The sequence below is a fragment of the Haemaphysalis longicornis genome, unplaced genomic scaffold, assembly GCF_048455015.1.
Source record: "Haemaphysalis longicornis isolate Haplotype H1 unplaced genomic scaffold, Haemaphysalis longicornis Haplotype H1 scaffold_766, whole genome shotgun sequence".
Taxonomy (NCBI): domain Eukaryota; kingdom Metazoa; phylum Arthropoda; class Arachnida; order Ixodida; family Ixodidae; genus Haemaphysalis; species Haemaphysalis longicornis.
In genome coordinates this window covers 5,227-17,877 of record NW_027526437.1, presented here as the reverse complement: position 1 = coordinate 17,877, position 12,651 = coordinate 5,227, and the positions used below count along the sequence as shown (strand labels likewise).

Here is a 12,651-nt window from a genome sequence, read left to right as displayed (position 1 = left end):
CGAAGTAGTTTGTTTATTTTAGAGTATGTCACCTCTGTGCTGAAATAAAAAAATAAAACTCTTGCTTGCTAGACAGTTAGCACATCTAGTGTAAAAGGGGTAAGCCAAAATGCGTTTCTTGTCTATTTTTAATGTAAGTAAAAAATTGGTAAAGTTCTGAAAGGAGCAAACTGGCCATTAGGAACATTTTCGTGAATTTGTAAAACGTTTCGTATCGGTACACAATGCTTTTTAAACCCGTTGGTCATGAACTAGTAAGTCCGATAGGAATGCGATTAGGTGAGCCCCTTAAATGTATGTCTGCGGGGTTCGCGTAGGTGGTTTGACGAAAAAACAACGATGGCAGGCTGCGCTAACGCGTAGGGTATCAAATGAAGTGCAAGCCGGCGTAGTGGCGCCGGAAAGAACTAAAAAAAAAATTCCCGCGCCTTCCCGCGAGGGGAACACGAGTAAATGCAGAGCATTGGGGCCTCAGTACTGATTGAAGGCAGTGTTGCTTCCATCGCTTCTTCCGTGATGCTGGAGTAGCAGACACGAGTAAACGTGGGCACGAGCGTCAACCAAGGAAGGAAGGAGCAACGCAGTGACTGAAACACGAGCGACCGCTAGCCGCTATATTTGCAGCGCGCGCAGTAAAGGGAGAGCAGTACGGGGGGGGGGGGGGGGGGGGGAGAGCGCGCATGCGCAAGCAGCGCGCGCCCTTCCACGCCCCACCGCGCTGCTATCACGCACCTGTTACGCCGAGACCGCGACGGAGCGAACGGGCTGACTACGACGCATGCGCACGCCAGCTGCTGTTGAGAGAGAGGAGGGAAGGAGAGGCGCACCTGCTGCGGACGCGGAACTGTTGACACCGTCCGACGCAGGAACAGGCTAGGCTAAGAAATGCTCTGCATTTAAAAGTCATGCAAGGAAAAACACACTCGGCACGCGGATTCGGCGGGAATTGACAGGCCCCTATCTATAAAGCTGGTCGTGGTTAAAATGTACGCTCCGATAACTTTCCCTCGAGTAGAGTCAACACCACCTAGATAACTTATCTAGGTGGTGTTGGTAGAGTGCTGCTGTGGTTCGATACGCAGGGAATAACAGTGCAAATATGATCGCCGGTGTTCAATTGCCACCACGGCCGTGTTTTCCTGTGGTACTGTGCCAGGCGCCGTCGGCTGTGTTGTGCGTGCTGGGCGGTGCTAAACTTTTTTTTCGTCATGCGATCTCTTTTGGTTCCTATTATAGCCCTATGTACCGAAGTTGTGCGAAGCACGGACTGTTGCAGCGTAAAGACCGCGTTCGTTGTGCGTGCTCGTGCTTCGGAAATGGCAGTGAGAGTGAAGAACGTAAATTCATGGAACTCGGTCTAGCACCTAACTTGAATAGATGGCAAAACCAGCGTCGAGTCTCGGGAAAAGCGCGGTGCCCGGACCTTACGTAGCGCTGTATTGAAGACTGTAACTCGTGTCTGAACGGCATCTTTGCTGGTGGGCGTTGGCGCCCGAACTTCTCGTTTCATTACAGGTGGCCAAACGCAGTAGTTAAGACACGAAGCGCCTGCGTGAACGAGAATCCGCTCAAGTATACCTTCAAACCTTTCATACCATGTATCCCGGGAGTGAACTTTCACTCGCGGAAGCTGTGATGAACTAATTTGCGCAGCATTGGTTTTTACTGTCGCTTGGTGTAGCGGAATATCTGGTGCCGCATTGTCAGTGTTAATGTTAGTGCAGTATGAATCCGCGACTAGAAGTGGAGCCGTTCACTTTGATCTGACGTAGGCGACTGTGGAGTTTTTTTTGTTTTCATTCGGGCATGCTACTGCTCTCGTTCGACTTCCAATACACTATTGTCCACCATAAGTACATACGTTTGGCTAACACAGCAAAGTTTTTGTATTGTTTCTCGCGTGATAAAGAGGCGGAATTTAACTCCAGCTATCATCACTAACATCTCGGCGGAGGGCACACTATTTCATCGCTTAAGTGCTCATTCACAGTACTTGACGAAAATTTTTTTTTCTTGGATGAATGATGATAGGCTTACCTTATCTATACTGATGCGACAAAGGTACTGTTGCGGGTAGCCTTGAGATGGTTGTTTTGTGCCACGCAGGTACCTGTACTCTGGGAAGGCTACACTGAAGGCCATCGAAGAGGCGCTACATGCTCGAGCAGCAGCCAGGAAGTACCTCGTGTCTAAACTTGTAGAAGGCTGCACCGACTACATCAAGCGGGGGTTGAGCGCTTCAAACATCTGCGCTTACCTTAACTACTACGGCGCAACCCAGGAGCCAGAAAGGGACACCGCTGCTTTAAATGTGGTGTTAACCGGGCAAGCAAATAATATCCTTCTTTCAGAAACCTTTATTGTGGCACAAGAATATACAATCGACTTCATCCTCAGCAGCATCAGGTGAATTTCACATTGACGATGCCTAAACCACTTCCTTCTGTGCGGTGCTTATGCCTTAGGTGGTTTGTTTTCTGAGGGATCTCTGTTTTAATCAAAAAGGAAAAAGCGGGCGGATGCCAGGAATGAACAGTTTTTTTTCATTTCATTTCATTTTATTTCAGCATTCTTTAACAGCGAACAACAGGAATGCTAGGGCAAGAACAAATAGCTGCAATGCAGCAGCTTGACAAAGGTCCCTGCCCCTGAGTTTAGCAACGGGCACATGTGTGTGTAAAGCGGTGTGTCGAACCAGAAAAAATACTGGTTCCGTTACGGTTCGAGTGAAATAATTTCGTTCCGGTTCATTCCGGTTCGACTAAATTAGACACCGAACCGATTCACGAACTGGTTCGCAGGCTTGAACTGGTTCGCGAACTGGTTCAACACGATGAATTATATCTAATTGCGAAAAAAAATTAAGTTTGTGGTTCAAAAGGAGCGTGACCAAAACATACAAGTTTGGTTCGTACAAAAGATGACCTTGTCTGAATAGGGACGATGCAGATCATAATAATAACTTTACCAAAGCCGCAGCTAAAAATCAGCTTTGTGAGATTTAGTGGTGCCTCCAATCTTGTTTTACCGTACCTCTCGACTGCAAACATGAAATTAAATGCCTGAAAAATCTGTTTTCCCATATTACGTCACCACTGACGTTGGTAATAGTCAAACTTGAAGGCTTTTCAATGCTTATTATCGTTTTTGGTGAATGCAATGTCCTGCGGATGCCGGTAAAGCATATGGTGCGATGGTTGCTTGGAACTTTCATGAAGAGCCTGTAAGTAGATGCAGCATGGGGAATCGCGCTGACCGCGAACTTAAACGACTTCGGTACGGAGCTTCCTTTCACGCCCGGCAAAAAAATTCTACCTGCGTTTTATACCAGTAAAACGAAGTTTTACTGGTATAATCTGTAAGAAATAGTACAAAAATTTTGACAGTTGTCTACTAATGCGTAAACATCCTTTCCAGCCGCTATTTTATGCAACGAGCCTGTATAGAGCCTGTTTCACCTCTGTACAGAAGTGAATCGATGAGACAGCACTCTGCCAAGAGTAATGTAAGGGGTTTTATAAGACAGTATGAAAGCACCATGTATCCATCTCTGTGCCCAACCAAAGTTCCCACAATGACTGGCTCTAAGCTGAGCACAGTCTCAGGGATGATCTTGGTCGTGCCAGGGCCCATTGACGCGAGATGCGACCGCAAAGGCTGCTCACGCGCTTGGAGTTCGAGAGCGCGCTAAGTACCTTACGGAGACCATGTGCACCAGGTCCTGACGAAGTCAATCAAATGCTGTCTTAATTGGCCGGCAGAACGGAAAAACGATCTCCTTCGGTGTTTCAACCATATTTTGGGAGACGGGTACTATTCCTTCGTCGTGGAAACTCGCTTGGGTGGTGCTGGTTCTTAAGCTTGGAAAGGACTGAACGGCGGTGTCTTCATGCCGGCCTGTTTCCCTCACATCCTGTGTAGCGAAGTTGATGAAGGAACTGGTTTGTGTGAGACTAGCCTGGTGGCTAGATCGTTTTAAACAACTAACAACTTGCATGACGGGTTCTCAGTGACGCTTAAGCGCCCGAGATAGCGTTCTGGACTTTATCAGCCACGTCGAGCATAACCGAGCGCGTCGAGTGTGAACTGTTTTTCGACGTTTCGAAGGCCTATGACTGCGTCCTGGGACAAGCAATAGTAGACAGACTTCATGCAATGGGGGTGTCAGGAAACATCCTTCGCTTCGTTCACGGTTTTCTCACAGATCGGTACATGCAAGTACGGTTGGGGAGTGTGCTAAGCGAAAAAAAAGCGTCTCAAGGGGTGGTACCCCAGGCTAGTGTTTTGTCCCCCTATTCTTTTCAACGTGGCCATGGATCGGCTACCTGGAGCACTAAAAGAAGTTCGACTACGAGTTCACGTTATTCGTGTACGCTGACGATGTTTGCATTTGGTTGTCGGGATATCAACATAAGCGACTGGCAGTGATGGTTCAACGGAGTGTTCACACCCTGCAGAAATATTTGTCCTCCGTCGGACTGACGTTCTCGGCCGAGACGTAGTGTTTTGCTCTTTTCACTGGGAACCGGACCGGCGACGGTCCACCCGTGTTAATTTATCATTGGGGAGCCTCGCTATCTGCAAAGCCACTCACGTGCTGTTCCTTGGTGTCACTCTGGACAGCAGAATGTATTGGCGACGGGCAGTGGTCATGCCTATTTCTGCTCTGCTTCCCCGTGTGAACATTTTGAGGCGGATTGCTTGAGCTAAGTGCTAGAGTCACCCGCCGTCCATGATTAATCTGCACTCAGCGCTGATTTTGAGTCGTATTCTTTATCACTTGCCTCTGATCTCCTATTCAGAATATATGAACGCCTCAAAGCGTTGCACATGTAAGGGCTGAGGACAGCAATTGGAGTTCCTCAGGTAGCGGCGAACGAGAAGGTCATACGGGAGAGCCAGTCTTTTGCACTGCGCTTGATGGCGTCTCAGAGGTTATTGACACAGGTAATGCGTCGGCTTCGCATAAGGACGGCCTCTCATGCGCATACTTCTCTTAACACTGAAAATATTGTGCCATCAGTGGTCGGGGAAAATTCACACTTCAGTGCCGCCATGATCTTATGAGAGTCTCCAGTGTCAGCTATATGTTACTCCCATGAGAGTCAAAAGAAACACGCCAGTGCAAGCAGCCAGATTTTTAGCGCTTGAACACCTGGAGAACTCCTACCCTAATCACCTGAAAATTTTTAGGGATGGCTGGGTCAATCCGCACAGAGGGGTTAGTGCAGCGACTTATGTCATTCCTGATATCCACGTTTCCTGGGCTGCACGCCAGGATTATGTAGTGTCCTTCACCGAATCCCAGTACATTGCAATCGCGGCTTTTTTTTAGAAAACTTAAGCCATACAAGCTGCAGGAAGTTGCAATTCTGACTGATTCGAAAGCAGCACTACAACGTTTGTAGCATGGGATCCCCCACGAAAAAAGGGATCTTTCAGCGTTCTTTAGACCTTGTGCAAGAACTCAGCAGCAAGAATTTTAATGTGCGGTTTCAATGGATTCAGTCGCATGTTGGCGTCAAGGGCAATGAGACCACTGATCAGATGGCACGGAATGCACTGTCATTTGCACCGACTGTTAAAGTTTTCGCCGATCACTCGAACGACTTCAGGCGAGCAGCAGTTGAACATTTCAAGTTCTTGAGAGATTCCTATCATCAGCCTTGCGTCACAAAGGGACTTACGAGATTGGGGGCAACTTTGCTGTACCGCATCCGAACGGGCTCAGGTGGACCTCGTGCGATCGCCTCGGTGTTCGTCATGTACAGTGATAGGGGATGTACACCACTATGTCATCTGTCGCCCAGAGCATGATGCTGAAAGGACCGCAATGCCCACAGCGATTCGAAAGTTAACAGCCCCACACACCACTCTGGACCACATTGTCTCCCCAAGGGGACATTGGATACTGCGTAGAGACGTGTCGCGCCTTCTACTAAGCTTCCTTCAGGAGACGGAACTGGCAGACTCGTGGTGAAAGGACCCTAACATTGACTAATTAGAATGAGCTCGGGCGAAGCAATTGCCGGCGTATCCAGTCATGCTAACCTCGCCTGATCCCACACAACAACCACCACCACCACCTCCACCGCCACCAGAATGTTTAAAATGCGACAAGTATAGGCACTTTTATGGTGTGGTTCTCTGTTTCGCGGTGCAGCAGTCTGGTGGCCTGCCTGCCCCTGCTTTTTGTCAACCGGAATGTGGGTGTCTTCTTCCTCAGATCGGCCAGGGAACGCACGAAAGCGTACCATTGGACAGTTATGCACTACCGCCTATACTCGGGGACAACTTTCTGTGGCCATGCAGTCAAGGCTACAGAGCCGAACCACGGCTTTTCGCGGCGCACTTGGAAATAGTTCAACAAAAATAATTGGCTGGCGGTAACCTAAGCAATTCAAGAACATATAGTCGTTATGTTTTAGACTTAGATTATAATGCCACTAAATTACTAGCCAGAATATATGAAACAGAGACCGTTATTTCTTACATTGCGGATTTGTTTGGTTGCGGCTGTCGTCGCTGGCGTCGCGGTGGTTCCTTTCCGAGAAAAAAACAAAAAGAAACATGACGTTTTTGTTGACAGTCAGTAGTGTTAACTCTATGTTGATGGTTTTCGGCAGCTCGCCCCTTCATTCTCGGCACAGGATTTTTAAAAGCTTCGCTCTCCAAACAAACGAAGCAAGTGGCTTGCAAAGTGTGTGCCCAGGTGAGACTGATGCGACCGGGACTCTCCGCCGTTTCCGCAACCTGTTTGGTGAGCCAGTTTGCCGGTGTAAGCGAGCGTGTGCGTAAGCATGTGTGCATGCTGCTCTTTCGGTATATTCGCCGCGAGATGGACATGTAGGTGGCGACAGCGTCGCGCTGCTAGTGTGGATGGTCCGCCGAGTGGCCTGGGAGAATGCACACTGTGCGCCCGCTGGGCCGCTTCATTCCTTTCTCGCACTGTATGTGATCATCAAAGGCACAGGCAAGAGTGGTATGCTGTAATTCGGTTTCTCAACGTTCAATGCATAGCACGGAAGCGACAATAAGTTTTCATTATTACGCCAAAAAAGCGGCGACCCATTAGGAATCTCAGAACGGCCGCAATAATGACAATGAACTTGTACGCCGTGGCTCGTAGCAAGGTCGATCTTTCCAGACTATGGCTTTGAGGCTTCAATAAAACCACAAGTAGAAACAGATCACGAAGCCTCAACCTCCGGAATTCAGTTTACAACAGCAGTTTCAACCGTTTTCACTGGTAGCGTGACGCATTCTTGCATTTGTAGGTGCCCTGAATTGGTAACACCACTTAACTGCCCCGAAATTTTTTCTAAGAGCTTACAATATTTTTTGTGCGTTCGAATGGCAGCAAAATATTACCGAATTTGAACCCGCGCAGAGATATAAATGCAACCGTTCTAACAGGTCTTTTGCGCGCAGCTTTAGTTAAACGAAATTTTAGGGACTGTGAAGGCACGTTTGATGAATAGCGGTGATTACTCATTTAAGGATTTCGTCGCAAGTGAAATTGTGAATTAAATTTCTAACGCGCGCACTACAATCAACATCTCATGTTGAGCTAGACTTGTAAAGTGACAAGTAGGTTTACAGTGTGTAAACCAAGTTCTGGGACCTCACAGTGAGCACAGATTTTCTGTCACGGGTGAACTGCTGACCATTTCCGTTCCTTCTAATATCTAACAGGTGGCTAGAACAACGAGATGTGCTTGCATGCTTTTGTTGTGTCGCTTACGAACCATAAAGATGGCAAATAAAATTGCCCTGTGGCAGATGTAGTAAAACGTTCCCTTTTTATTTCTCGCTGCGAAACAGCGCAACGGGTTACCGGTAACTACTTTGTGTTGTAAACAGAACCTCGCTTTTGTCTTGGCATTTAATTCTTGAGGATTGGCTAAAAAAGGAACGGATAAGAATTTTCTGTGCATTTCGTTTTTTTTTTTTTTTTGGGGGGGGGGGGGGGGATTGGGGTGTTCTGCCAACGTTCCAAGCGCAGCGAGAAGAGAACGCATGTAACGCGAAAAGCCAAACATTGGTTATCAGTATTACTTGCAATTAAAAGTACTCTAGGCTTAGTGTTCCGTAGCGGTGAAACAGCAGTACTTCAACGAGTAGACGCCGGTATTTTCCAAACTGATTAACCCCATTTTCGGCCCGAGATTGTCCAGGAATTGTGGCTCGCCTTCTTCAAAATTGTATTGAAAGCGAGCATTGTGAAAAAAAAAAAAAAAAACAGGGAGTCATGGCGCACACCCTCCACACATGTGGACAACAACTTGCATTATATTACGCGATTTTTCCTCCTCCTTTGAACGTATGTCCATCTTAAGAGTTTAAGACGTGACCATATTAAGCATTTGGTTATGCTGAGTGAAACACATTTCTAGACAAGGTGATTCATGGCGGGATTTGAAAATGGGATATATTAAAATGACACTCGAAATTCCACAGGACAGGCGCAAACTCACAAGTGCTTAATTTTACCGAGAAATCCCCCCGAAGTACTCTTGCGCATCCTAAGAAATATATTTCAAATAACTCGTAACATTAGCAACACAGTCTAAGCAACGCCTGTCCAGAAATGGTGTTTATTATCGAAAAGGTACAGGAAGAATTCGGGATCACACAGGAGCTTACGGGTGTAAAATACATCCCCGGTAACGTATGGGCGATAGCGCACGGGTCGTGTGCAGTGTAATTGTTTTTGTTTGTTTCGTCTTTCTATAAGGACACAGCGCAATTTTACAAGGGTGTGACAAGTGCAGTGGTATGCATAGGCACGGCCGCTAAATGAGAGCGCACGTCAGTGCGCCTTTCATCCAGCCGCCGTGGCACAGGTCTTGTCGCGTCTTACCCGTTTCGTGTATTAAACTTTTATCCTTTAAATAGCACCACGCCACCTTCAAAAAGCACCCTTTGACGTTCCCGAAACGGCAGAAGACTGCACTCATCAATAAGAAAAGTGCAATCTGTCGAAACAGTGTTTATAACACGTTTCACAGGAATAATAAGTTTCACCACGGGGAAGATGTTTCGTGGAATTAAACCAGCGTATTAACCCGCAACGGCCGCTGATCATTGCGTCTCTAGAGGAAATGCGCAAGCAGAGGTAATTATGTCATTGCTTACTGCTAAACAAGTACACATTGGTTGTTTTATCGTGTGCAGCACGAGTCTTGTGCCGCGTGCAACGTGAAAGAGCAGACGACGCGAAAGCGCCATCCACACTTGGAGCGGTTCGTCCCGCCGCCGCCAGGGGCCGACCATGTTCGATCTCGGGGCGAATACCGCGCCCGCAATATCTAAGTACACTACACATGCCAGTGGTGCTGCCCAGTTTTGAGGTCCGGAATAATTTACAAATTATAGCATGCCGTGAAAACTTCACTTCTCACAAAATTCACTTCTCTTGCGAACGATACACAGTTGGCCGGTATTATTCCGTTCCGGTCGGTCTGGCTTCTCCGGTCAAAGCGTTGGCTTGTGTTTAAAAACAAACGAAGCGTGATGAAGGAGACGCCAATATGCCTGCATGCTCTGTGATCGTAGTTCAGCGCACTCAACCATAAAATGAAGCTCATGCAAAGAAATTAGCTGTATCAAATGCGTATCTGGCACGCCGAAACTGAAACCGAAACCAGTAACACAGCGCAGTTAGCTCCCCTCCTCCTCCTCCTCCCCCCCCCCCAGCTTTCGCTCCATTTTCATAGAAAGTTGTCCCCGAGTATCGACATAAATATCCTCCCCCTCATAAATCCCTCAACAATATGCAGCAAGCCACCTGGAGGCAGGTATAAACCAATAAAATCTATTCCACCTGAAAATTACCATTGATTTATCCTTACCGACCCTAATGCTCTCTAGAGCCGAAAGGCGAGATTTAGATCAACCCCTCCTAGCGGTCTGTAATTACCTAATTCAGAGCAGTGGCCGGGCGCGATACTCAGCACCGGCCAGTGGATGCAAGTTTGGGCCTTGCCACGAGCGCAGGTGGTTGCTGGACGGCATGGTCTTGTCGCCACCCACCGCGACCAATAAAACACTATTCCTTGCCCCATCTTTGATGAAATGAAAGTTTATTTATCAATACGTTAAGCGGGCCAATACACAAGACACCATTGTCGTGCCAACAAAGTATAACAGGTTAAGAAAAACTGAATCTTAAAATTTCGTTTTTGTCGTGGTATGCATAAAATTTAAGCATTAAGCAAGGTAATCATTAAAAACCAATTATTTCATTGTTTTAGCGTTCGTTTTGTGTTGATGTACAACGCTTGTATAGCGGCAGCGAGACCTGTATATGAAAGCGCAAAGCATGTTTTACATTGCCTACACGCAGCCATCAGTGGGATTTTCTTAAGGCGGCCAGCAGCAACGAACGATTTCTATATTAGTGCGCGTTCATTTCCTCGAGTTGCCACGACGCATAGCGATGGCGTTGATAATGTTGTGATTTATCTGAAGGGTAAAAGTCCGTGGATGATCACTAGCTGATGGTACGTGAAGAGGGTGGTCGAATCGGTTTGTCGTGAATCGCTAACCGTTATTTATTGTTTCGCTTCAGTTCTGTTCGGGTTTAATTCCGGAAAAAATATCAGTTCAGTTGCAGTTTTCGGTTCGGCTCGACAGCCGGATATATATACAGAAATAAAGGCTGGTAGTAAAGGATGTCCAGGGAAGCAAAGGGGTGAATGCGGTAGGTCATTTATTATGGTTGAAACAGATGAAGAATTTTGAAAGACAGAAAGAAAGTGGAGAAAAAATGCCCGCCGGGTGGGATCCGAACCCACGACCTCCAGAATACGCGTCTGGGTTCAGCTTGGGTTTCTGCCTGAGCTTGAATCCCTGGACCTGGAGCTCTCTTCTTCATTACAATCACTCCCGGGTGACTAGGGACCATCCTGGCGACTTCATGGCGAAAAACAAGACGATGGGCTCGTAGTAGGGCTTCAAATGGTTGGCATTGACGGTCTCGCTTCCAAGGCGACGAAGATCGTCAGACGGCGTCAGCGGCTTGACGATGCGCGCTCCATGGTGTCATACGGGCCGTGATTCGAGGAACTTAGAAGTCAGGACAGGCGTTGTAAGCGGGATCCATAACCAAACAAGGGAGCCAAGGGGGAAAGACGGCGGAGATGACCCACCTAGGTCGTGTTGGTGCTTTCGGCGACTTTATTCACTGGACGTGAAGGAACGAGCTGACTGGCGACAATCTTCAGCGTGTCCGCGCCCTGTTCTTCATTTGCATATATATATATATATATATATATATATATATATATATATATATATATATATATATATATATATATATATATATATATATATATATATATATATATACATACAAAATCAGAATACACACGTATATACACGCATATTTCAATATATTAATCTGTTTAGCGATACTTACATATGTATACCTATATACCAAGGTGTCGAACCAGAACCGCACCAAAAACCGGAACCGCACCGATATTTTTGCCGGAACTGAACCCAAACCGTTATTTGTTTAGCATGCTGAACCCGAACCGGAACTGAACAGAAAAAATGAATAACGGTTGTCGGTTCATGACAAAACGGTTCAATCACCCGTTGTTGATATAGTGCGGTCAGTGTTGTTCGAGCTGCTGCTGCTTTACGTACCATCATCTTCGTGATGGACACTATCAACGCCCGCCCTATTCGTGGTAGCAGCTCGAGGAAAGAAATGCGCAAGAATATTAATATCATATGTTGCTGCTGGTCGCGCGCATGATAGCTCACCCGGCTGCGTGCAGGCGATATGAAACATATGCTTTGCGCTTCCATGCAGAGGTCTCGCTGCGACTATACAGGTACCGTACACCATCACAGAATGAACGACAAAATAAAGGAAGAATAGATTTCTGATAAATATCTTGCGAAATATTCCGGTTTTATACATAGCACAAGAAACAAAATTTTAAGATACAATTTTCCTGAACTCATTATACTTTGTTGGCGGGGTTTTTGTCCCTCGTGCCCCCCCCCTGCTTAATCCCCCCTTTGTCCCCGCTTAATGTATGGATGAATATAGAACTTTAATTTCGTCCGAAAGGGGCACGGTATGGTGGGTTATTGGGCCCGAGGGCTTGCGACAAGAGCATACATTCCAGAGGGGTCGGTGCGAAATATCGCGCCCTCCCACAGCTCTGAATTAGGTCATTACATACCGCCAGAACTGGGGTCCTCGGGGCAGCCATACAAAAGATTGGCTAAATCTGCTAGTTCGGCACTGCATAAGGAAAATTCGGGTCGGAAAGCTCCTGAATAGATTAACGGTAGTTTACAGGGGTTATAGGAGGTAGGCTGGAGCTGCCTCCAGGTGACTTGCTGAATTTCGCTGAGTGATCTATTCGGTGGAGAATATTTAAATCGCTCAAGGCAATAGCGCATATCGAGCGCATTATACGTTTTCATATGTTCCCTGGCCGATCTGAAGGAGAAGTCACCCCACTGCCTGGTTGACCAAACGCTCGTGTAATGAGAAAAAAATGTGGATGGGCAGGTAGGCTACCAGATTGTTGCACTGTGCAACAGCGAGCCACGCCCTATGAGTGTCTAATTATTCCATTCTGTAATTCCTAGGGACGCAGAGGTAATTCCTAGGGACGCAGTGGT

The 12,651-nt window shown here is 47.0% G+C and overlaps 1 protein-coding gene across 1 annotated transcript in view; it reads left to right on the top strand.

Moving 5' to 3' along the window:
* The window catches only part of LOC144148101 (BTB/POZ domain-containing protein 6-like), a 28,761-nt gene extending 21,954 nt beyond the window's left edge, over nucleotides 1–6,807 (top strand). Inside the window, exons 4-5 of the mRNA XM_077679688.1 lie at nucleotides 2,107–2,406; nucleotides 6,627–6,807. Of these exons, the coding sequence (XP_077535814.1) occupies nucleotides 2,107–2,406; nucleotides 6,627–6,798 (472 nt within the window). The 3' untranslated portion in view covers nucleotides 6,799–6,807. The remainder of the gene's footprint in view (nucleotides 1–2,106; nucleotides 2,407–6,626) is intronic.
* The last annotated feature ends 5,844 nt before the right edge of the window (nucleotides 6,808–12,651 follow it).